Source organism: Salmo trutta, chromosome 19 (assembly GCF_901001165.1).
Source record: "Salmo trutta chromosome 19, fSalTru1.1, whole genome shotgun sequence".
NCBI lineage: Eukaryota > Metazoa > Chordata > Actinopteri > Salmoniformes > Salmonidae > Salmo > Salmo trutta.
The window spans coordinates 8,996,534-9,022,632 of NC_042975.1; the positions used below are offsets into that span (position 1 = coordinate 8,996,534).

General features: G+C 47.8%; 2 protein-coding genes across 8 annotated transcripts in view; both read left to right on the plus strand.

Annotated features, from left to right (window-relative positions):
- LOC115153955 (RING finger protein 145-like) overlaps positions 1-14,883 on the plus strand; it is a 31,523-nt gene extending 16,640 nt beyond the window's left edge. Inside the window, exons 3-11 of the mRNA XM_029699671.1 lie at positions 2,284-2,392; positions 2,694-2,785; positions 8,389-8,624; positions 8,770-8,945; positions 9,193-9,333; positions 9,524-9,706; positions 9,952-10,099; positions 11,354-11,710; positions 12,035-14,883. Of these exons, the coding sequence (XP_029555531.1) occupies positions 2,284-2,392; positions 2,694-2,785; positions 8,389-8,624; positions 8,770-8,945; positions 9,193-9,333; positions 9,524-9,706; positions 9,952-10,099; positions 11,354-11,710; positions 12,035-12,499 (1,907 nt within the window). The 3' untranslated portion in view covers positions 12,500-14,883. The remainder of the gene's footprint in view (positions 1-2,283; positions 2,393-2,693; positions 2,786-8,388; positions 8,625-8,769; positions 8,946-9,192; positions 9,334-9,523; positions 9,707-9,951; positions 10,100-11,353; positions 11,711-12,034) is intronic.
- On the plus strand, positions 280-2,221 carry LOC115153956 (adhesive plaque matrix protein-like). Of its 7 annotated transcripts, none has more exons than XM_029699674.1 (2): positions 280-1,427; positions 1,470-2,221. In XM_029699674.1, the coding sequence occupies exons 1-2, from the start codon at positions 438-440 to the stop codon at positions 2,196-2,198; spliced, it is 1,719 nt and encodes a 572-aa protein (XP_029555534.1). In that variant the 5' UTR covers positions 280-437; the 3' UTR covers positions 2,199-2,221. The 7 variants fall into 7 exon arrangements, with proteins under 7 accessions (XP_029555534.1, XP_029555536.1, XP_029555532.1 ...); XM_029699676.1 differs by having other exon boundaries at positions 281-1,469; positions 1,518-2,221; XM_029699672.1 differs by having other exon boundaries at positions 281-1,253; positions 1,296-2,221.
- Positions 14,884-26,099: the final 11,216 nt, after the last annotated feature.

Here is a 26,099-nt window from a genome sequence, read left to right on the forward strand (position 1 = left end):
CCTGTGTTAAATCTGTCCCTTATGTGTTAGACAGCAGTTGAGTGTCTTTTTGTGCCTTTAAAAAAAATCTGGTGTTTTAATAATAATATTTCACCTTTATTTAACCAGGTAGGCCAGTTGAGAACAAGTTCTCATTTACAACTGCGACCTGGCCAAGATAAAGCAAAGCAGAGCGACAAAAACAACAGTTACACATGGGATAAACGTATAGTCAATAACGTGTGTGTGTGTGTGTGTGTGTGTGTGTGTGTGTGTGTGTGTGTGTGTGTGTGTGTGTGTGTGTGTGTGAGGTAAAAGTATCTCAATAACTGACGGACTAAACATTTAATGAACGAGTAAACACCATAAGTACCAGAGGAGGAAGTCTGACCTACACTGGTCAGAACAAACACCAGACTGGTCACAGGGAAACTGTTGGCTGGGTTTGGTGCTCTGAAATGGGGGAGAGGGTCTTTGTCTTCAAGGACGTCTTCCACACCATTTACCAAACCATGATGGCTCTCCTGGACTACTGTTCCACAGTACGGCTCCCACCCAACATCAGTGCATTAAGACAGGTCTTAACCAGCTCCAGCTTCCCACCCAACATCAGTGCATTAAGACAGGTCTTAACCAGCTTCCCACCCAATATCAGTGCATTAAGACAGGTCCTAACCAGCTTCCCACCCAACATCAGTGCATTAAGACAGGTCCTAACCAGCTTCCCACCCAATATCAGTGCATTAAGACAGGTCTTAACCAGCTTCCCACCCAAAATCAGTGCATTAAGACAGGTCTTAACCAGCTTCCCACCCAACATCAGTGCATTAAGACAGGTCCTAACCAGCTTCCCACCCAACATCAGTGCATTAAGACAGGTCTTAACCAGCTCCAGCTTCCCACCCAACATCAGTGCATTAAGACAGGTCTTAACCAGCTTCCCACCCAATATCAGTGCATTAAGACAGGTCCTATCCAGCTTCCCACCCAATATCAGTGCATTAAGACAGGTCTTAACCATCTCCAGCTTCCCACCCAACATCAGTGCATTAAGACAGGTCCTAACCAGCTTCCCACCCAACATCAGTGCATTAAGACAGGTCCTAACCAGCTTCCCACCCAACATCAGTGCATTAAGACAGGTCTTAACCTGCTCCAGCTTCCCACCCAACATCAGTGCATTAAGACAGGTCCTAACCAGCTTCCCACCCAACATCAGTGCATTAAGACAGGTCTTAACCAGCTTCCCACCCAACATCAGTGCATTAAGACAGGTCCTAACCAGCTTCCCACCCAATATCAGTGCATTAAGACAGGTCTTAACCTGCTCCAGCTTCCCACCCAACATCAGTGCATTAAGACAGGTCTTAACCAGCTTCCCACCCAACATCAGTGCATTAAGACAGGTCTTAACCAGCTTCCCACCCAACATCAGTGCATTAAGACAGGTCTTAACCAGCTTCCCACCCAATATCAGTGCATTAAGACAGGTCTTAACCTGCTCCAGCTTCCCACCCAACATCAGTGCATTAAGACAGGTCCTAACCAGCTTCCCACCCAACATCAGTGCATTAAGACAGGTCCTAACCAGCTTCCCACCCAACATCAGTGCATTAAGACAGGTCCTAACCAGCTTTCCACCCAACATCAGTGCATTAAGACAGGTCTTAACCAGCTTCCCACCCAACATCAGTGCATTAAGACAGGTCTTAACCAGCTTCCCACCCAACATCAGTGCATTAAGACAGGTCTTAACCAGCTTCCCACCCAACATCAGTGCATTAAGACAGGTCTTAACCAGCTTCCCACCCAACATCAGTGCATTAAGACAGGTCTTAACCAGCTTCCCACCCAACATCAGTGCATTAAGACAGGTCTTAACCAGCTTCCCACCCAACATCAGTGCATTAAGACAGGTCTTAACCAGCTTCCCACCCAACATCAGTGCATTAAGACAGGTCTTAACCAGCTTCCCACCCAACATCAGTGCATTAAGACAGGTCTTAACCAGCTTCCCACCCAACATCAGTGCATTAAGACAGGTCTTAACCAGCTTCCCACCCAACATCAGTGCATTAAGACAGGTCTTAACCAGCTTCCCACCCAACATCAGTGCATTAAGACAGGTCTTAACCAGCTTCCCACCCAACATCAGTGCATTAAGACAGGTCTTAACCAGCTTCCCACCCAACATCAGTGCATTAAGACAGTGCTCCTGACTGAATGTCTCTGTTCTGCCGTGTGACAGGTTACATCCTCAGCCTGGTGCTCCTGACTGAATGTCTCTGTTCTGCCGTGTGACAGGTTACATCCTCAGCCTGGTGCTCCTGACTCTGCCTCGTCAACACCTGGTGAAGCTCTACCTATATGTGCTCACTGCCCTGCTGCTCTTCGCTGGACACCAAGTCTCCAGGTGAGAGAGCGAGACATGCACACACACACACACACACACACAGACATTAAATTGTTAGCAAGGAGTGAACTGTATTTGGAAGGTCATTTTAAAAAGCCATTGCGTGCTGTAATTGTTAACCATTTTCACATTGCTCCATAAAACAGGTAAGGGTAATAGTATTGAGTGACTCAAGCTTCTACAGGCTCTGGGTGTGTAACTTGTTGAATTCTGAGGGATATTTCTGTATCTAGCCAGTGAGGACTGAGGAGGTGTGACTGCAGGAAGTGAACTGATCTCTAGTTTGTCTTATTGTTTTTAGGGATTATGTCCGCAGTGAGCTGCATTCTGGGTACGAGGGACCGCTCTACCTGGAGCCACTGTCCGTGAACCGCTTCTCCACCGCCCTCCTAGGTAACTAACTGAACACAGTCCCACCTTTCACCTCCGCCCTCCTAGGTAACTAACTAAACACAGTCCCACCTTTCACCTCCAGCCTCCTAGGTAACTAACTAAACACAGTCCCACCTTTCACCACCAGCCTCATAGGTAACTAACTAAACACAGTCCCACCTTTCACCTCCAGCCTCCTAGGTAACTAACTAAACACAGTCCCACCTTTCACCACCAGCCTCATAGGTAACTAACTAACTAAACACAGTCCCACCTTTCACCTCCAGCCTCCTAGGTAACTAACTGAACACAGTCCAACCTTTCATTACCAGCCTCATAGGTAACTAACTAAACACAGTACAACCTTTCACTACCAGCCTCATAGGTAACTAACTAACTGAACACAGTCCCACCTTTCACCACCAGCCTCATAGGTAACTAACTAAACACAGTCCAACCTTTCACCTCCAGCCTCCTAGGTAACTAACTAACTAAACATAGTCCCACCTTTCACCACCAGCCTCATAGGTAACTAACTAAATAAACACAGTCCCACCTTTCACCTCCAGCCTCATAGGTAACTAACTAAACACAGTCCAACCTTTCACCACCAGCCTCCTAGGTAACTAACTGAACACAGTCCCACCTTTCACCTCCAGCCTCCTAGGTAACTAACTAACTAAACACAGTCCCACCTTTCACCACCAGCCTCCTAGGTAACTAACTAAACACAGTCCAAACTTTCACCTCCAGCCTCCTAGGTAACTAACTAACTTCATCGTAGGCAGTAGGTAGGGTGTTTGAGGTGGGTGCTATTGAATGTGTTTCTCTGAGATGCCGTTTGCCGCAGAGCTCCTCAGCTCTCTAATGGGGAGCACACAACGAGGTAGAGCGTCTGAATACAGTCAGTCTTCCAGTAACAACTCTGACAGGCCTCTCAATATCTCTTTTAATCTCTACCTTTCCCCCACGCTCGCTCTCGCTCTCTCATTGATGTATTTCTTTGTTGCGCTGCTTCTTTCATAAGAGGGAAGCTTGTTGTGGTTCTGCAGTATCTGTAGGCTTTTAGCTTACTGGGGTGTGGGAGCCGCCTCTTCTAAAAATACGACTGGCCATAATATTGTGTTCAGAGCTCAGTAAAGGGCTGAAAGCCCGAAAGGGGAAGAAGCAAGCAACCAGTGTCCTATGTCATCATGAATAGGAGGCCTGCCTGTGAAATGCCGTTATATAATGACCTGATGATGAGCAGATTCTCCTTCTGTTAGGTAACCCTCTGCTACTTTTAACCATGGGAACCCTTTCCCTAACAAGGCGAGGGACTGATTGATTCCTTGGCTTTGAGTTTTGCGATCTTGAATAGGGACAGTCATTGAACTTTGACCTTTTTTAGATTCAATCAGCGAAGTACTCTCATTTCTCTAAAATACTGGTGGAATAGTTCCTTTTTGGAGAAATTGTAGGTTTGTTTTAACAATGAAAAAGCTTTGTTTAAATGAAATGATGCTTAGGTAACCACCAGCCTCCTAGGTAACTAACTAAACACAGTCCCACCTTTCACCACCAGCCTCCTAGGTAACTAACTAAACACAGTCCCACCTTTCACCACCAGCCTCCTAGGTAACTAACTAAACACAGTCCCACCTTTCACCTCCAGCCTCCTAGGTAACTAACTAAACACAGTCCCACCTTTCACCACCAGCCTCATAGGTAACTAACTAAACACAGTCCCACCTTTCACCACCAGCCTCATGGGTAACTAACTAAACACAGTCCCACCTTTCACCACCAGCCTCATAGGTAACTAACTAAACACAGTCCCACCTTTCACCTCCAGCCTCCTAGGTAACTAACTGAACACAGTCCCACCTTTCACCACCAGCCTCCTAGGTAACTAACTAAACACAGTCCCACCTTTCACCACCAGCCTCCTAGGTAACTAACTAAACACAGTCCCACCTTTCACCTCCAGCCTCCTAGGTAACTAACTAAACACAGTCCCACCTTTCACCACCAGCCTCATGGGTAACTAACTAAACACAGTCCCACCTTTCACCACCAGCCTCATGGGTAACTAACTGAACACAGTCCCAGCTTTCACCACCAGCCTCATGGGTAACTAACTAAACACAGTCCCACCTTTCACCACCAGCCTCATGGGTAACTAACTAAACACAGTCCCACCTTTCACCTCCAGCCTCCTAGGTAACTAACTGAACACAGTCCCACCTTTCACCACCAGCCTCCTAGGTAACTAACTAAACACAGTCCCACCTTTCACCACCAGCCTCCTAGGTAACTAACTAAACACAGTCCCACCTTTCACCTCCAGCCTCCTAGGTAACTAACTAAACACAGTCCCACCTTTCACCACCAGCCTCATGGGTAACTAACTAAACACAGTCCCACCTTTCACCACCAGCCTCATGGGTAACTAACTGAACACAGTCCCAGCTTTCACCACCAGCCTCATGGGTAACTAACTAAACACAGTCCCACCTTTCACCACCAGCCTCATGGGTAACTAACTGAACACAGTCCCACCTTTCACTACCAGCATCAGTTTTTGAAAAATTGTAGGTCCTTCCTCTGACACCGCCTGATATAGAAGGATGGTAGGAAGCTTGGCCCCAGTGATGTATTGGACCGTACATGCTACTCTCTGTAGCGCCTTGTGGTCGGATGCCGAGCAGTTGCTATACCAGGCAGCAATGCAGCCAGTCAGGATGCTCTCGATGGTGCAGTTGTACAACTTTTTTGAGGACCCATGCGAAATCTTTTCATTCTCCTGAGGGGGAATAGCTGTTGGAAATACCATGATATTTGAAATTCCAGGAAATACCATGATATTTGAACTTCCAGGAAATACCATGAAATGTGAAATTCTTAATTCAAACTAGTTTTTTTTAGATGTAGTTTTTATGGTGTGTTGAGCTACTACTGCTTATTTAGCCCTCCATTCTGCCCTCACTATGCTGTTCTCCCCACTTCAAATAATCATTACACATGCACACAATGTCGTTTCTGTCCTGACACAGATCAATGCAAAACACCAGATACTTTTTGTAACAATCAGTTCAATCGTGGTGAAAATAGCAGTCTGTCCTCTGTTTACCTCTGCATTTGTGTCGTTCTGATTTTGGTCAAGAGCAGATGAAGTGAAATAATGTAAAATGCCCATCAACTGTTGTCCTGTCCTGCCTTGAGCTCTGCATGTCACACAGAGTTCATGTTGGTTAGATGGCAGGAAGCGTAGCTGTTAAGAGTGTTGGGCCAGTAACCGAAAGGTTGCTTGGTCAACTCTCCGTGCCGACTAGGTGAATTATCTCTGTGCCCTTGAGCAAGGCACTTAAACCTAACTCCTCCTTTACGTTGCTCTGATAAGAGCGTCTGCTAAATGACAGTGTCATGTTTTCCAGCAAGAGGAGAGCAACTGTAGACAGCGACCTCTTGGCCCAGTCACTGTGCTGTCCTCACCAGCCTCAGGGAAGTCACATCAGTCACTGTGCTGTCACCAGCCTCAGTGAAGTCACATCAGTCACTGTGCTGTCACTGTGCTGTCCTCACCAGCCTCAGGGAAGTCACATCAGTCACTGTGCTGTCACTGTGCTGTCCTCACCAGCCTCAGGGAAGTCACATCAGTCACTGTGCTGTCACCAGCCTCAGTGAAGTCACATCAGTCACTGTGCTGTCCTCACCAGCCTCGGGGAAGTCACATCAGTCACTGTGCTGTCCTCACCAGCCTCGGGGAAGTCACATCAGTCGCTGTGCTGTCCTCACCAGCCTCGGGGAAGTCACATCAGTCGCTGTGCTGTCCTCACCAGCCTCGGGGAAGTCACATCAGTCGCTGTGCTGTCCTCACCAGCCTCGGGGAAGTCACATCAGTCGCTGTGCTGTCCTCACCAGCCTCGGGGAAGTCACATCAGTCGCTGTGCTGTCCTCACCAGCCTCGGGGAAGTCACATCAGTCGCTGTGCTGTCCTCACCAGCCTCGGGGAAGTCACATCAGTCGCTGTGCTGTCCTCACCAGCCTCGGGGAAGTCACATCAGTCGCTGTGCTGTCCTCACCAGCCTCGGGGAAGTCACATCAGTCGCTGTGCTGTCCTCACCAGCCTCGGGGAAGTCACATCAGTCGCTGTGCTGTCCTCACCAGCCTCGGGGAAGTCACATCAGTCGCTGTGCTGTCCTCACCAGCCTCGGGGAAGTCACATCAGTCGCTGTGCTGTCCTCACCAGCCTCGGGGAAGTCACATCAGTCGCTGTGCTGTCCTCACCAGCCTCGGGGAAGTCACATCAGTCGCTGTGCTGTCCTCACCAGCCTCGGGGAAGTCACATCAGTCGCTGTGCTGTCCTCACCAGCCTCGGGGAAGTCACATCAGTCGCTGTGCTGTCCTCACCAGCCTCGGGGAAGTCACATCAGTCGCTGTGCTGTCCTCACCAGCCTCGGGGAAGTCACATCAGTCGCTGTGCTGTCCTCACCAGCCTCGGGGAAGTCACATCAGTCGCTGTGCTGTCCTCACCAGCCTCGGGGAAGTCACATCAGTCGCTGTGCTGTCCTCACCAGCCTCGGGGAAGTCACATCAGTCGCTGTGCTGTCCTCACCAGCCTCGGGGAAGTCACATCAGTCGCTGTGCTGTCCTCACCAGCCTCGGGGAAGTCACATCAGTCGCTGTGCTGTCCTCACCAGCCTCGGGGAAGTCACATCAGTCGCTGTGCTGTCCTCACCAGCCTCGGGGAAGTCACATCAGCTCCTAGAGAGAGAGACTGGGTCTGACACGGTCTTCACTGTCTCAATCTATCTCTCTAGTCTCTGTCATGTGATGAGCAGATTCTGCTCTTTCTAGTGCAGTAGCATGTTAGCACTGTCATCCCAGTGAACTTGGGGCATGTAGCAGTAAAGATGCCAGTCCTGCCTGCCTCAGTGTACTCTTTTTGAGGTGCGTTTTGCCCTCGAGGGCATTGTAAATGTGACTTGCAAAATCGTCAATGCTTTAATTGTTTTCTCAGTCAGATCTTTACTTTCTCTTAAGATTCAGCTGTTCTGTGTCCCTACACCGCAGCTGTCCCTACAGACTGTATGGTGGATGTTCACCTACACCCTGTGTATTAACCCCGTCCCTCCTGTGTCTCTCTCTCTCCAGCTCAGCTGGTGGTGTGCACCCTGTGTATTAACCCCGTCCCTCCTGTGTCTCTCTCTCTCCAGCTCAGCTGGTGGTGTGCACCCTGTGTATTAACCCCGTCCCTCCTGTGTCTCTCTCTCTCCAGCTCAGCTGGTGGTGTGCACCCTGTGTATTAACCCCGTCCCTCCTGTGTCTCTCTCTCCAGCTCAGCTGGTGGTGTGCACCCTGTGTATTAACCCCGTCCCTCCTGTGTCTCTCTCTCCAGCTCAGCTGGTGGTGTGCACCCTGTGTATTAACCCCGTCCCTCCTGTGTCTCTCTCTCCAGCTCAGCTGGTGGTGTGCACCCTGTGTATTAACCCCGTCCCTCCTGTGTCTCTCTCTCTCCAGCTCAGCTGGTGGTGTGCACCCTGTGTATTAACCCCGTCCCTCCTGTGTCTCTCTCTCTCCAGCTCAGCTGGTGGTGTGCACCCTGTGTATTAACCCCGTCCCTCCTGTGTCTCTCTCTCCAGCTCAGCTGGTGGTGTGCACCCTGTGCTCCTGCGTCATGCAGACCAAGAGGATCTGGCTGTTCTCTGCTCACCTGCTCCCCCTGGTGGCCCGTCTCTGTCTGGTCCCCCTGGAGACCATCGTGTTCATCAACCGCTTCGCCATGATCTTCACGGGCCTCGAGGTCATCTACTTCCTGGCCTCCAACCTGCTGGTGCCCTACAACCTGGCCAAGACCGCCTACAGGGAGCTGGTGCAGGTAAAACTGGAGGAGATTCAGTCAGTCCATTATCACCGATCCTCAGTGTTTTCCCCTCTCAGGAGGCTGTAAATCTACCAGCCATCTGGATGTGTTTTCTATTTTATTTATAGTAGCTAACCATCCTCTTCTTCTTTGTGCCCAGGTGGTGGAGGTATACGGGCTGCTGGCTCTAGGGATGTCCCTGTGGAACCAGCTGGTTCTGCCAGTCCTCTTCATGTGCTTCTGGTTGGTTCTGTTCGCCCTGCAGATCTACAGCTACTTCAGTAGCCGAGACCAGCCCACCTCCAGAGAGAGGCTGCTCTTCCTGTTCCTCACCAGGTGGGACCAGCACTACAAACACTTAGTGGTGTTGCAGTTTGTCATGGAATGTTTATCCCGTGTGGCATGCGAGAGGTTTTCAAGCCGACCTGTTTCTCTGGAACTTTTTCTCAACGTTATTGAGTCAAGTTCTACAGTTTCACTCACGTCTGTTTTAAATCCCAGAAAATGGGATGTGGTCCATCTATTACAAATGCATGCATGACCTTTGAATAAGTTTAGTGATGAATTCTCCTTGTCCCCCCAGTATTGCAGAGTGCTGCAGCACCCCCTACTCCCTGCTGGGCCTGGTCTTCACTGTTTCCTTCGTGGCGTTGGGCGTCCTCACCCTCTGCAAGTTCTACCTGCAGGGCTACCGAGCCTTCATGAATGACAACACCATGCACCGGTCAGTCCGCTGCCCGCCCAGCTGCCTTCTCATTCAGCCCATGTGATGCTCTGTGTTCATGTCTGTTAAGTGTGTTCTTTGGACCACAGGTTTGAACACTGAGGAACCATTTTCCTTTCTGACATAATTTTAAAAAGACGGAGTATTTCTGAATCTCTCTTTCCCCCTACTTCCCTCCCTCCCATCTCAGGGGCATGACAGAGGGCATCACGTTACTGATCCTGGCTGTACAGACAGGTCTGATCGAACTGCAGGTCATCCACCGAGCCTTCCTCCTGAGTATCATCCTCTTCATCGTGGTGGCCTCCATCCTACAGTCCATGCTGGAGATAGCTGACCCCATTGTGCTGGCTCTAGGGGCCTCCCGGGACAAGTAAGACGTTCAAGGCTGATTTTGAAATGTGACTTTATTTTTGCTCTGCTTTTGACTAGGGCCCATAGGGTCATCCACACAGAGAGAGAGAGAGAAATGTATTTAACCTTTATTTATACAGAGAAATGGGCAGCAGAGTAACTTAAGATGTAAACCCAACTATATGATTGAATTGGACAGAACTTTATCGATCCCCTCGGAGGCGGTTCTCATCTAATAGGTGTGCTGGTGGTTGTTCTGTTCAGGAGCCTGTGGAAGCACTTCCGGGCCGTGAGCCTGTGCTTGTTCCTGCTGGTCTTCCCAGCCTACATGGCCTACATGATCTGCCAGTTCTTCCTCATGGACTTCTGGCTCCTCATCATCATCTCCTCCAGCATCCTCACCTCACTGCAGGTACACACACACACCACGCTCTCTTGCTGTGGTGACACATGCACACACACGCGCGCGCACACACCAAGCTCTGTTGCTGTGGAGACACATGCGCACACCTCAAGCTCTGTTGCTGTGGAGACACATGCGCACACCTCAAGCTCTGTTGCTGTGGAGACACATGCACACACCTCAAGCTCTGTTGCTGTGGAGACACATGGTGACGGGACGGGCACGGTAAGGACTGTAAGCTACCCCCTGCTATTTCCTGGCCACCTGTGAGTATACGTTACCTCTGAAATAAGGAAAACCCTGCGCACTCCGAGAGGTGGCGTCAACACGTGATTGGCCCTTTGATGTTCTGGATGTCCCTGAAATAAGATCCAAAGAAAGGTCCTTTGGGTAAAGGATGTTTGGCATACCTTATTAAAGTCTGTATCCAAAATGATTACTTCAGTAGCAGAGATCCCACTCTGGAAATGTTATGTACTTGTAGAGAATGTTTTAAAACCAATATGAACAAAAAGGCTACTTTTTAATTATCCTTAAAATATATTTTATTCTCAATCTACTCATGTTTCAGGTGACACCAAGACAGGCTGATGCATCTACACACTAATGGTAGTAATGTCTTAATGTTAACTGGATGGCTGTGTATAATCTCTTCATTGGAGGGCTATGAACATTACCTAGTAATGTCTTGTACTTTTAGAAAGCTCCGAAGCTTCCGCCACAGATTGACGGACAGTCTGATCAGGGGACTCGTGTTAAGGCTGGACCCCTGAGCCTCCAATGGCTGTGAATATTTCATCTGATGCCCCAGTCATTCAAGCCCAACTGAATTGAAGCAGGGGCTGTCAGACTGAACTATCGCAACACGATTTAGCCTAACAGAAGTTGATTTAAGCTAATTACCTAGATAAGCCAATTAAACTATAACTGAAGTCCCCTAGGCGGTCTTAATGTTTACGATTAGGCCTGGGTAAGACCAAAGTGTCAAGGTTCCCAACTTTAATTAGTTATTTCTCAATCATTATTTTGGATACAGATTTCGAAGGGATGTCCTTCCCCCAAATTACCTTTCTATGGATTTCATTTCAGGAAGATCCAAAACATCATCAATGTCTTTGGAAATGCCTTGGTGATTAGTTTTTAGAACATTCTGGTACATTGACCTGAAGTGTCCATTAACAGAAAGGAGTAGATCTTACTGATTTAGTTTGTATATATGACCTGTGATCCTAACCGCCTGCCCTCACTGTCCCTGTCCCCTAGGTGCTGGGCACCCTTCTTATCTACATCCTGTTCATGGTGGAGGAGGTCCGTAAGGAGCCCGTACAGAACATGGACGACGTCATCTACTACGTGAACGGAACCTACCGGCTGCTGGAGTTCCTGGTGGCGCTCGTGGTGGTGGCCTACGGCGTGTCTGAGACGGTGTTCGGGGAGTGGACGGTGATGGGCTCCACCATCATCTTCATCCACTCCTACTACAACGTCTGGCTGCGTGCACAGCTGGGCTGGCAGAGCTTCCTGCTGCGCCGAGACGCCGTCAACAAGATCAAGAGCCTGCCCACCGCCTCTGACCTGCAGCTGGAGAAGTACAACGACATCTGCTCCATCTGCTATCAGGTAGGTGTGTGTGTGTGTGTGTGTGTGTGTGTGTGCGTGCTTGAAGAGTAAAGTGAGTGTTTGAGACCAACATTATTAGTCTGATAAATGTTTTAAAAGCCTTCTGGTTTGAAGTGGACGACAGTACAGCTAGAGGAGATATGTAGTAGATTCTGCTTCAGCATAAAACATATATATTTATTATTCATAGAGAAGGACCGTTTAGTTTGAATAAGGATATGTAACTGATAATTCCACTCATCAGAAAAGGGTCCATGTTGAATCTGGTATTGTAGTAGGTTTTACCATTTCAGTAGTTAACCAGTGTCTTGTCCCTTCCTGTAGGACATGAAGTCAGCTGTCATTACTCCCTGCAGCCACTTCTTCCACGCTGGCTGTCTCAAGAAGTGGCTTTATGTACAGGAGACCTGCCCCCTCTGTCACAAACAGCTGAAGAGCCAATCACAGCCTGCCAATGCCACCGCTGCACCCACCCAGGACATTCTACCAGCCAATCCCAACCCAGCAGAGGCCGGGCAAGGAGAGCCAGTGGCTGAGGGGGACCAAAGCGTTACTCAGAATGGTGTTCCTGTTGAAGGGAGCCAAGCCAGCCCCTCTTCCACCTCTGCTAACCCTAACCTAGAGCTGGGCCCCCAGCAGGCTGACACAGTGGACAGTGTGTATTTGGAGGGCCAGGTGGCTGGTCTGTCACAGGGCCCGGGGGAGTCATGTCTCCGGCATCGCCAGCCCCAGCAGTCTGCCTCCTCACCTGCAGCAGCATCATCCACAGCATGTGGAGCTGAACTCTAGTCAGATCTACAACGGTCTGCCAGCCTCTGCTGCCTCTGATCCTCACTCCTGCACACCACCACCACCTCCACCACCACCACCACCTCCACCACCACCTCCACCTCCACCTCCACCACCACCACCACCACCACCACAGCTAAAGACTGAGTGGCCAATACGTATAACCAAGATGGAGTTGGCTGGTTAACTGTTGGACTGACTTCCTGTTGCCACTATCCAACACCTCCCCCTTAATGAACTGGTTAACTGTTGGACTGACTTCCTGTTGCCACTATCCAACACCTCCCCCTTAATGAACTGGTTAACTGTTGGACTGACTTCCTGTTGCCACTATCCAACACCTCCCCCTTAATGAACTGGTTAACTGTTGGACTGACTTCCTGTTGCCACTATCCAACACCTCCCCCTTAATGAACTGGTTAACTGTTGGACTGACTTCCTGTTGCCACTATCCAACACCTCCCCCTTAATGACCTCCCCCTTAATGAACTGGTTAACTGTTGGACTGACTTCCTGTTGCCACTATCCAACACCTCCCCCTTAATGAACTGGTTAACTGTTGGACTGACTTCCTGTTGCCACTATCCAACACCTCCCCCTTAATGAACTGGTTAACTGTTGGACTGACTTCCTGTTGCCACTATCCAACACCTCCCCCTTAATGAACTGGTTAACTGTTGGACTGACTTCCTGTTGCCACTATCCAACACCTCCCCCTTAATGAACTCATCTATTTGTTGTCCTGTTTCTTAAATGTTGGTTTTAAACTCATTAACATTTCATGGTTATTAATCCTATAGGATTGTATGAAATCTGATGCTGACTTTAGTGCTGTTTGAGTCTGAGATGCCATACTGAACATCATTACATTTCACTGTTGAGAAATATGCATCGACTTCTCCCACTTGACCACAAAATATGTAAGTAGCCTTGTGCTAGCCAGGAGGACTGATAGCAGCAGATCTGTTTCTGTAGCATGAGGCAGGTTGATGTACACCCCCCTAGACGGGACACTAGTCCAGGGGTCGGCAACCCTGGTTCTGGAGATCTGCAGGCACTTCATGTTTCGGTTTAACCAACCTGGAAGGAACAGGTGGGTTTAGTCAATCACTGAACTGATCAGTTAGCTCAGTTGGTCTGGTGTGCTTCCTCGTTGGAACAACATCCTGCAGTACCTGTGATACTCCAGGGTTGTCTACCCCTCCACTAGTCTATCGCAGGGCCTTACCCCCTATCGCTCTCTTTAACACAGAGTCCCAAGTAGATACAAATCAGGTCCCATTTCTTCAGTCTTTGGTAGGACTGGGCCGGGATTGAACCCACAACCTTCCAATTTCGGGGTGGAAACTCTAAACACAAGGCCACTGAGTTTATCAACAAAATGCAGCTTTGAAGTTGACAGTTGCGTTCTACTGTACACCCATTAAGCAGAGGACAAAACACAGCCACAACATTTTGTAGTTTCATTAACGCTCATTCAACATCCCAATATATTCCAATTGGGCTGTATTTCACTGCTAATTATAATTACATTTTATCAAGGAATTTGACCCTCTGTAGGTCACTAACGTTAGCGTTCCCCCCCCCCCCCCCCCCCCCCCCCCCCCCCCTTGGCCCGCCGAGGGCCTGTTACACAACCTGAATGTTACCAAGTCCAGGGGTAGGGCAGGCTGGTGTGTAGGTGGAAGACACCAATGTTCATAATGAATTCATACTGAAGAGAACAGACACATATGGCACTTGATGTAGAAGCTTTATGCACGCTTAGGCTTGCATGCAGTCACCGTCCGATAGCTGTAGGAACTTTATTTTCATGATATGTAATGTAGCCATTTGCACTGTCATTTATAGCAACGCTCCAAAGTTTTCTTTTTGTCAGGTACCAAATATTTTTGGTATGTATGAGGAAAAGCCCTATATAAATGTGTGTATATAAACATTTATATTGTATGTGAAGAGGAATTTTGATATGCCTGCCATTCAGTGTTAAAGCTGCACCCCGCCCCAGTATGAAGTGATCAGAGGCTTGCGTGAACACTTTAGTAACCCTCTCGGTAGAAGTGTGAGAGCTGATCACAGATTGAGGGAGTTGCCAGCGCTGAATTGACCTAAAACAGTATTATTTGTTACAATTTTGAGAATGAATACATAGTATTATGTATGATCAAACTTGTCAAACGTTCCATCAATTAATTGGTGGCTTTTGGACATTTTCTTGAATCTATATTGGGAGAAGCGACTAAGAGTGTATAGTATTTTACATACATCATGACATTTGAAGAGGACTTTGAGCATTTGGAATGTAATGTTTCTTTTGAGAACTAAAATAATGACCTTTTAGGGCTTCTTTTTTTTTAAATAAAAAGAATGGCGACCTCTGTGAATGCTGATTTCCAGTCAAATAGTTTTGGTAAGAAATTTGCCTGGTGTCCCCTGGAACCCCGCAGGCTCTACCCTGGAACCCCGCAGGCTCTACCCTGGGACCCCGCAGGCTCTACCCTGGGACCCCGCAGGCTCTACCCTGGGACCCCCGCAGGCTCTACCCTGGGACCCCCGCAGGCTCTACCCTGGGACCCCCGCAGGCTCTACCCTGGGAACCCCGCAGGCTCTACCCTGGGAACCCCCGCAGGCTGTACCCTGGGAACCCCCCAGGCTCTACCCTGGAACCCCGCAGGCTCTACCCTGGAACCCCGCAGGCTCTACCCTGGAACCCCGCAGGCTCTACCCTGGAACCCCGCAGGCTCTACCCTGGAACCCCGCAGGCTCTACCCTGGAACCCCGCAGGCTGTACCCTGGAACCCCGCAGGCTGTACCCTGGAACCCCGCAGGCTGTACCCTGGAACCCAGCAGGCTGTACCCTGGAACCCCAGCAGGCTGTACCCTGGAACCCCCGCAGGCTGTACCCTGGAACCCCCGCAGGCTCTACCCTGGAACCCCCGCAGGCTCTACCCTGGAACCCCCCCAGGCTGTACCCTGGAACCCCCCCAGGCTGTACCCTGGAACCCCCCCAGGCTCTACCCTGGAACCCCACCAGGCTGTACCCTGGAACCCCCCAGGCCGCCATTGTGAATAAGAATTTGTTCTTAATTGACTTGCCAAGTTAAATAAAACCCACAAGGGCTCCCGAGTGGAGCCGCGGTCTAAGGCACTGCATCTCAGTGCTAGAGGCGTCACAACACCCTGGTTCGATCCTGGGCTGTATCACAACCGGCCGTGATTGGGACTCCCAAAGGGTGGTGCACAATTGGCCCAGTGTCGTCCAGGTTTGGCCGGTATAGGCCGTCATTGTAAGTAAGAATTTGTTCTTAACTGACCTGCCTAGTTAAATAAAGGTTACATAAAAGAAATGAAAAGGCCACAGGGGTGGAAGGTGGAGGCAAATGTCAGGAGAACTGGCATGGGGTGGAATTAGCTGGAGAAGACTTCCCAGATCAGTATGATGGAGGAATGGCCTATGCTTCTGAAGGAGGTGAGGTAAGATTTCAGTGGGGGGGTTCTTCTCTGACAACCTCCAATGGGTTTTGAGAATGAGGTGAGGAGAGAGGATGCAAGGAGTATGCAGTTGAGGTTCTTCCCGTGTCTTGAGTTCAGCACAGACAGACACCCAAGTTTTTGGAGCCTGCGCTGGCACTGCATTAAAGTTTGTCAAGTCTGTCAGTCCCAATTTACAATACACAGACCGTATACCATATAAACTGGATGGTTTGAGCCCTTAATTATGATTTGCTGAAAACCATGGTAAATCAGACCTTATACAATAGGTATGACATATTAATTTAACTGCTCTAATTACATTGGTGACCAGTTTATAATAGCCATAAGGCTCCTCAGGGGTTTGTGATAAATGGCCAATATACCGCAGTTAAGATCTGAGTCCAGGCTCTCCCTTGTTCAAACACATGGTCAGTCACAGGACATGGCCCATAAACTCCAAGGTTTCCATGGACAAATTCCATCTATAGAGCCCAATCACAAGTACCAAATGAGGCTAACATTTTCAAAAGGCAAATTTTGCCGTCATAGAAATGATCACAGAAAGGATCGATGGCAAAGATGGGAGGTATGCCCTCTTTTCCATCTCTATGATATAAACCCACACATCCGGGAGATGGTGCAAAAAGAGGAGTCCTCTGTCTATCTCTAGTTCTCGCTCGCTCAATGGGATAATCTCAATTGCATACTCCTCACGTCCTTGCTTCCATCTCAAAATACATTGGATTAGAAAGCCAGAGATCCCCTTCCAACCTTCTGTAATGGATTTTGAGAAGGTGAGGAGAAAGGACGTGAAGAGTGCGCAATTGACATTCTCCCATGTAGCCATTTATAAGAATCAAGAAGTTCCCTCTCCCAACTATCATTTCAAAGAAAACAAGTCTGATCTTTGTCTCTGTGTGAGAGTAAACAGCTAAATGGCCCAGCAGGGAATTCAGTGGAATCAGGACCAGTTCTGTTGTTCTGTCAGTCTGGATCTACTGAAAGAGCTGGTCACTACTGACTGTGGACACAGCTACTGTAGGCCCTGTATTGAAGTCTGCTGCGATCTGGATTACCTGAAAGGTGTGTACAACAACTCCTGTTCTGAACAGGAGCATTATCTTGGCTCAATTGGTGGAGGAACTGAAAAATAATTGACTCCAGGCTGTGAAACAGGTGAGAACCAGAGCTACTCATAATGTTGAACTGAACTTTTTTAAAGCAAGTAGAAAGTCTATGAAGTTGGGAATAGTATGTGTCAAGAGTTCCTGAAAAGTCTTGTAGTAGAATTGAATAATTGATTCACATCTCTGTCCACCCGGCACAGCCAGAAGAGGACTGGCCACCCCTCATAGCCTGGTTCCTCTCTAGGTTCCTGCCTTTCTAGGGAGTTTTTCCTAGCCACCGTGCTTCTGCATCTGTATTGCTTGCTGTTTGGGGTTTTAGGCTGAGTTTCTGTGTAGCACTTAGTGACATCTGCTGATGTAAAAAAAGGGCTTTATAAATACATTAGATTCGATTTTATGTGAAATAGGTAATCAGTGCTCAATTTGTAAATCTGGATGTGCCGGAACAAAAAGTCAGAGCGGGGGGCCTGGGGAGTTCTGCGGTACCGGAACGAATGGAAAACAATCACCTTAATAAAGCGTTGCATGCATACCATCGCATTTGGGTAGTAATACTTATGTAAATGTGATATTTCTGTTTTTATTTATTTATATATATATGAATTTGCAAAAAAATCTAAACCTGTTTTTGGTTTGTCTTTATGGGGTAGATTGATGAGGGGGGGGAAACAATTTAATCAAATTTAGAATAAGGCTGTAACAACAAAATGTGGAAAGGTCTGAACACTTTCCTGAATGATCTGTAAATGAATGCTCTAAAAAACATGAGTCAAGCTCATTCCACAGACGGCCGAGTATCTGCGGGTTTTCACTCCTCCCTTGGACTTGATTGATTAAGGTCACTGATTAGTAAGGAACTTCCCTCACCTGGTTGTCTAGGTCTTAATTGAAAGGCAAAACCAAAATCCGGCAGATACTAGGCCCTCCATGGAATGAGTTTGACGCCCCTGCTCTAAACTAAACCATATTCAAACTCCTCCCACTCCTCTCCTACCTGGAGGGGAGCCCTCCCCTCATTGGTCACCACACACCTCCATTAAAGCTTGTTAAGAACAATCAAGTCCACCTGAAAGGGGTGGAGCTCCCCATTTAAATGCCCCCACATGCAGTCATTAGCCGTCTTTCAACCGAACTAGCATGTAACTGCAGAGATGCGTTATTGGCGGCGAGGGATGGGTTATTGGCTGCGAGGGATGGGTTATTGGCTGCGAGGGATGGGTTATTGGCGGCGAGGGATGGGTTATTGGCTTCGAGGGATGGGTTATTGGCTTCGAGGGATGGGTTATTGGCTTTGAGGGATGGGTTATTGGCGGCGAGGGATGGGTTATTGGCGGCGAGGGATGGGTTATTGGCGGCGAGGGATGGGTTATTGGCTGCGAGGGATGGGTTATTGGCTGCGAGGGATGGGTTATTGGCGGCGAGGGATGGGTTGAGATGGCGGAAGCAGAAGTGTTGTTTTAAGCTGAAAGCGTGTTGAGTACAGTTAGTGAGAATGATGGGTGGACAACAGTGAACAAAAAGGGCAAAAATTGTTGTGGAAAATGAGTCTGATACATTGTTGCTTGTTGGAGTATGTTTTTTGAATAAGGATGTTCATTTGGGAAACCAGGATGGTGAAGAAGGCGTTGGGATAAGTGGCTGTAGTCATAGTAACCAGGAATGGTATGGTATTGATATCGTGTAGTCATAGTAACCATGTATTGATATTGTGTAGTCATAGTAGCCAGGAGTGGTATGGTATTGAGATCATGTAGTCATAGTAACCAGGTATTGATATCGTGTAGTCATAGTAACCAGGAGTGGTATGGTATTGATATTGTGTAGTCATAGTAACCAGCAGTGGTATGGTATTGATATTGTGTAGTCATAGTAACCATGTATTGATATCGTGTAGTCATAGTAACCATGTATTGATATCGTGTCGTCATAGTAGCCAGGAGTGGTATGGTATTGATATCGTGTAGTCATAGTAACCAGGTATTGATATTGTGTAGTCATAGTAACCAGGAGTGGTATGGTATTGATATTGTGTAGTCATAGTAACCAGCAGTGGTATGGTATTGATATTGTGTAGTCATAGTAACCATGTATTGATATCGTGTAGTCATAGTAACCATGTATTGATATCGTGTCGTCATAGTAGCCAGGAGTGGTATGGTATTGATATCGTGTAGTCATAGTAACCAGGTATTGATATTGTGTAGTCATAGTAACCAGGAGTGGTATGGTGTTGATATCGTGTAGTCATAGTAACCAGGTATTGATATGGTGTTGCTATCGTGTGTATCTAAAGAGCAATAGGAGTGTGCATTGTGGCTCGCAAAATTATTGACGCATGAAGTGGACAGTTTTGATTTTCGAAACAGGGCACTGGTAAAAGGTTTTATCTTTGGCGTCCCGTTGGACATTGATAATAAATAGCTTAGGCTAAACATTCCAGCAGTAGTTAAAGCAATGAGAAGTTTCTGTATTATTGATGTTTGATGAAATGCATCTACCAACCTATGTAAAGCTGAGATTTGTCTGGCTGGTGTGTTTACGGACATATTCAATCTCTCCCTATCCCAGTCTGCTGTCCCCACATGCTTCAAGATGGCCACCATTTTTCCTGTACCCAAGAAGGCAAAGGTTACTGAACTTAGGAGATCGCTACTGGGCGATAGTCATTATGTTATCATGAAGTGCTTTGAGAGACTAGTCAAGGACCATATCACCTCTACCTTACCTGCCACTTCGATTTGCTTACCGCCCCAATAGATCCACAGACGATGCAATCGCCATCACTCTGCACACTGCCCTATCCCATCTGGACAAGAGGATTACCTATGTAAGAATGCTGTTCATTGACTACAGCTCAGCATTCAACACCATAGTACCCTCCAAGCTCATCATTAAGCTTGAGGCCCTGGGTCTGAAACCCGCCCTGTGCAACTGGATCGTGGACTTCCTGATGGGCCGCCCCCAGGTGGCGAAGTTAGGAAACGTCACCTCCACTCCGCTGATCCACAACACTGGGACCCCACAAGGGTGGGTGCTCAGCCCCCTCCTGTACTCCCTGTTCACCCATGAATGCGTGGCCAAGCACGCCTCCAACTCAATCATCAAGTTTGCAGACGACAACAGCAGTAGGCTTGATTACTAACGATGACAAGACAGCTTACAGGGAGGAGGTGAGGGCTCAGAGCCTCTTCAAACTCAGGAGGCTAAAGAAATGTGGCTTGTCACCTAAAACCCTCACACATTTTTACAGATGCACAATTGAAAGCATCCTGTCGGGCTGTATCACCACCTGGTACAGCAACTACACTGCCCGCAACAGCTAGGCTCTCCAGAGGGTGATGCATTACCGGGGGGCAAACTATCCGCCCTCCAGGACCCCTACAGCACCCGATGTCACAGGAAGGCCAAAAAGATCATCATGGACATCAACCACCCGAGCCACTGCCTGTACATCCCGCTATCATCCAGGCGAGGTCAGAACAGGTGCATCAAAGCGGGGACCGAGAGACTGAAAAACAGTCTATCTCAAGGCCATCAGATAAACAGCCATTACTAGGACATTCGAGGCTGATGCCTATAGGCATAGACTAGAAATCACTGGCCATTTAAGAAAAGGAAACACTAGTCACTTTAATAATGTTTACATATCTGGCATTACTCATCTCATATGTATATACTGTTTTTCTACACTATTCTACTGTATCTTAGACTGTTCTGCTCTGACATCGCTCGTCCATATGTACAGTTGAAGTCGGAAGTTTACATACACTTAGGTTGGAGTCATTAAAACTCATTTTTTCAACCACTTAACAAACTATAGTTTTGGCAAGTCGGTTAGGACATCTACTTTGTGCATTACAATTATTTACAGACAGATTATTTCACTTATAATTCACTGTATCACAATTCTAGTGGGTCAGAAGTTTACATATACACTAAGTTGACTGTGCCTTTAAACTGCTTGGAAAATTCCAGAAAATGTCATGGCTCTAGAAGCTTCTGATAGGCTAATTGACATAATTTGAGTCAATTGGAGGTGTACCTGTGGATGTATTTCAAGGCCTACCTTCAAACCCAGTGCCTCTTTGCTTGACATCATAGGAAAATCAAAAGAAATGGTAGACCTCCATAAGTCTGGTTCATCCTTGGGAGCAATTTCCAAACGCCTGAAGGTACCACGTTCATCTGTACAAACAATAGTATGCAAGTATAAACACCATGGGACCACGCAGCCATCATATCGCTTAGAAAGGAGACGTGTTCTGTCCCCTAGAGATGAACGTACTTTGGTGCATATCAATCCCAGAACAACAGCAAAGGAACTTGTGAAGATGCTGGAGGAAACAGGTGCAAAAGTATCTATATCCACAGTAAAATGAGTCCTATATCAACATAACCTGAAAGGCCGCTCAGCAAAGAAGAAGCCACTGCTACAAAACCGCCATAAAAAAGCCAGACTACGGTTTGCAACTGCACATGGGGACAAAGATTGTACTTTTTGGAGAAATGCCCTCTGGTCTGATGAAACAAAAATAGAACTGTTTGGCCATAATGACCCTCGTTATGTTTGGAGGAAAAAGGGCGAGGCTTGCAAGCCGAAGTACACCATCCCAACCATGAAGCACGGAGGTGGCAGCATGATGTTGTGGGGGTGCTTTGCTGCACTTCACAAAATCGATTGCATCATGTGGAAGGAAAAGTATGTGGATATATTGAAGCAACATCTCAAGACATCAGTCAGGAAGTTAAAGCTTGGGTCTTCCAAATGGACCATTTTTTTTTTTTAACCTTTATTTAACTAGGCAAGTCAGTTAAGAACAAATTCTTATTTTCAATGATGGCCTAGGAACAGTGGGTTAACTGCCTTGTTCAGGGGCAGAACAACAGATGTTTTACCTTGTCAGCTCAGGGATTCAATCTTACAACCTTTTGGTTACTAGTCCAACGCTCTAACCATTAGGCTACCTGCCGCCCATACTTTCAGCGCTCTAACCACTAGGCTACCTGCCGCCCATACGAGCGTACTTCCAAAGTTGTGGAAAAATGGCTTAAGGACAACAAAGTCAAGGTATTGGAGTGGCCATCACAAAGCCTTGACCTCAATCCCACAGAACATTTGTGGGCAGTACTGAAAAAGCACATGCGAGCAAGGAGGCCTACAAACCTAACTCAGTTACACCAGCTCTGTCAGGAGGAATGGGCCAAAATTCACCCACTTATTGTGGGAAGCTTGTGGAAGGCTACCTGAAACATTTGAACACCGAGTTGGAATGAAACAGTTGCACACAGTTCCTTTTGAAAGGAACAGTGAGCGGGTCAAGGAACTCCGGCACCAATGCGTCCAGGTATGATGTCTTGTTCTATAGAGAGTTTTACACTATGGGGTCAAGGAACTCCGGCACCAATGCGTCCAGGTATGGTGTCTATCCAATATGTCTAGTTCTATAGTGAGTTTTACACTATGGGGTCAAGGAACTCCGGCACCAATACGTCCAGGTATGGTGTCTATCCAATATGTCTAGTTCTATATAGTGAGTTTTACACTATGCTACTCTACATGTTAACATGGGTTACAGTAGGACACTATGCTACTCTACATGTTAACATGGGTTACAGTACATACAGTAGGACACTATGCTACTCTACATGTTAGCATGGGTTACAGTAGGACACTATGCTACTCTACATGTTAACATGGGTTACAGTAGGACACTATGCTACTCTACATGTTAACATGGGTTACAGTAGGACACTGCTACTCTACATGTTAACATGGGTTACAGTAGGACACTATGCTACTCTACATGTTAACATGGGTTACAGTAGGACACTATGCTACTCTACATGTTAACATGGGTTACAGTAGGACACTATGCTACTCTACATGTTAACATGGGTTACAGTAGGACACTATGCTACTCTACATGTTAACATGGGTTACAGTAGGACACTATGCTACTCTACATGTTAACATGGGTTACAGTACATACAGTAGGACACTATGCTACTCTACATGTTAACATGGGTTACAGTACATACAGTTGGACTTTTTCTTTCAGGGAGTCATGGAGTTGGAGGTTAATCAGACCCCACATGAAATCCTTTATGTAGACGATGCAGGGTTTAACCTGCCAAAAACACGAAGGTGGGAAAATGGTCACCGTTGATGTGCCGGGTCTGAGAGGAGCAAATGTCACAATGTGTGCTGCCATCTGGAGTGCTGGTTTGGTCCTGCAGAAATGCCAGATTGGTCCCTACAACACTGAGCTCCTTCTTTTGTTTGTAGATGACCTCCACCAACAACTGGTGCCAGAAAGGGAACAGCTGGGAGGAAACATGAGGACATTTGTGATTGTATGGGACAATGTAGCATTCCACCACTTCACATGCAATCACAAACTGGTTTGCAGCCAATCCAAGAATGGTTTCCCTTTTCCTCCCCCCATACTCGCCTTTCCTCCCCACTACTCACCTTTCCTCCCCCCCTACTCACCTTTCCTCCCCCCCACTCACCTTTCCTCCCCACTACTCACCTTTCCTCCCCCCCTACTCACCTTTCCTCCCCCCTACTCACCTTTCCTCCCCCCTACTCATCTTTCCTCCCCACTACTCACCTTTCCTACTCACCTTTCCTCCCCCTACTCACCTTTCCTCCCCCTACTCACCTTTCCTCCCCCCTACTCACCTTTCCTCCCCCCTACTCACCTTTCCTCCCCCCTACTCACCTTTCCTCCCCCCATACTCGCCTTTCCTCCCCCCATACTCACCTTTCCTCCCCCCTACTCACCTTTCCTCCCCCCATACTCACCTTTCCTCCCCATACTCACCTTTCCTCCCCCCTACTCACCTTTCCTCCCCCCTACTCATCTTTCCTCCCCACTACTCACCTTTCCTCCCCTACTCACCTTTCCTCCCCTACTCACCTTTCCTCCCCCCTACTCACCTTTCCTCCCCCCCACTCACCTTTCCTCCCCCTACTCACCTTTCCTCCCCCCTACTCGCCTTTCCTCCCCCCTACTCGCCTTTCCTCCCCCCTACTCGCCTTTCCTCCCCCCTACTCGCCTTTCCTCCCCCCTACTCGCCGTTTTTTTCCCCCTACTCGCCGTTTTTTTCCCCCTACTCGCCTTTCCTCCCCCTACTCGCCTTTCCTCCCCCTACTCGTCTTTCCTCCCTCCCTACTCGTCTTTCCTCCCCCTACTCATCTTTCCTCCCTCCCTACTCATCTTTCCTCCCTCCCTACTCATCTTTCCTCCTCCCTACTCGCCTTTCCTCCTCCCTACTCGCCTTTCCTCCTCCCTACTCGCCTTTCCTCCTCCCTACTCGCCTTTCCTCCTCCCTACTCGCCTTTCCTCCCCCCCTACTCGCCTTTCCTCCCCCCCTACTCGCCTTTCCTCCCCCCCTACTCGCCTTTCCTCCCCTCCTACTCGCCTTTCCTCCCCCCTACTCGCCTTTCCTCCTCCCCTACTCGCCTTTCCTCCCCCCCTACTCGCCTTTCCTCCCCCCCTACTCGCCTTTCCTCCCCCCCTACTCGCCTTTCCTCAACCCCATTGAGGAATGTTTTCTGCCTGGAGGTGGAAAGTGTATGATCATCGGCCACATGACCAAATGTCCCTCCTGGATGCAGTGGATGCCGGCTGCAGAGACATCTCAGCTGAAGACTGCCAGGGGTGGATAAGGCAGGCCAGGGGTGGATAAGGCAGGCCAGGGGTGGATAAGGCAGGCCAGGGGTGGATAAGGCAGGCCAGGGGTGGATAAGGCAGGCCAGGGGTGGATAAGGCAGGCCAGGGGTGGATAAGGCACGCCAGGGGTGGATAAGGCACGCCAAGCGTTTCTATCCGTGGTGTGTAGCGAGAGACGACATAAGATGTGATGTGGACGAGAACATGTGGCCAAATACTGAAGATCGTATAGATTAGAACAGGACTGTGCATTTTGGGGGTTTTTCCCTTCTGAGCCTTTTTTACTGTAATTGTGTCTTATTTGTACACACTTGGAAATGCATGTTGGATGTGTTGTTGATCACTGGCAGCAATTTCATGATGCTAATAAAGCTTTTACTGCAGCAATTCTGTCACTTACTATTTTTCTCTACTGTACATTCTATAAAGTAAAGATGACTCATTCACTTTGAGATCGTATGTTGCCAAAAATGCACACATTCAATACTCAACCAAAACATGTAGAGTGGTTTACAGTAAAAGGAAACTGAATTATGAAAAACAGTGGATTTCATATTGTCTATTGTCTGCAGGTAGAACTGAAACATGAAAAGTAATGCAGTTTTTTTGTAATGCCATCAACTGTTAGTATTTTGAAAGTCGTTGTGCTGTGATTGATTATATGTTCCTCTTGGATAGAAAACATGTGCTAGTGTTTTGACAGAATGATTAGATATTGAGTCAGGTTTGCCGTGTTTTGACAGAATGATTAGATATTGAATCGGGTTTGCCGTGTTTTGACAGAATGATTAGATATTGAGTCGGGTTTGCCATGTTTTGATAGAGTTAGTGTATGTAGAGAAAGTTTTTTTTGCATTTTGAAATGTAGAGCTGGTATTTAATGAACAAAATGTGGTTTTGAGCAGAAAATTAACTATTTGGCTAATTGTGTGACGTAGGTATGTTAAGAGTTAGTAAAAGTATCTTAAGTACAGGTAAACGCTTGTTAGCAACTGTAAAAAAATGTAATGTTTTGATCTATTCATCCTAGTATTACCATCTATCACATCTGTTAACTGTTACACTGTCTGAAGCCTACAAAGACCAACGATGCAAAATCTATTCAATAAAAGGTCAAAAGGCTGCCCTCCTTGGGTTCTTGCAGACATACTCATTGCGTTACCGCCCACCCATCCTGTTTTACATGGTGCCGAAATCCGGGAATGGAGGCACAATGGGTGGAGGGCAGCCACCCAGGCAGCCACCCGAGACTCAACCTAACCCAGGCCATCCCGGGTCTCAACCTAACCCAGGCCATCCCGGGCCTCAACCTAACCCAGG

Bases quoted from the DNA above. Each gene is read 5' to 3' on its own strand.
- LOC115153956 (XM_029699674.1), top strand. From the start codon at position 438: ATGGGGGAGAGGGTCTTTGTCTTCAAGGACGTCTTCCACACCATTTAC. The intron at 1,428-1,469 runs GTCTTAACCAGC...GCATTAAGACAG, and splicing joins ACATCAGTGCATTAAGACAG to GTCTTAACCTGCTCCAGCTT.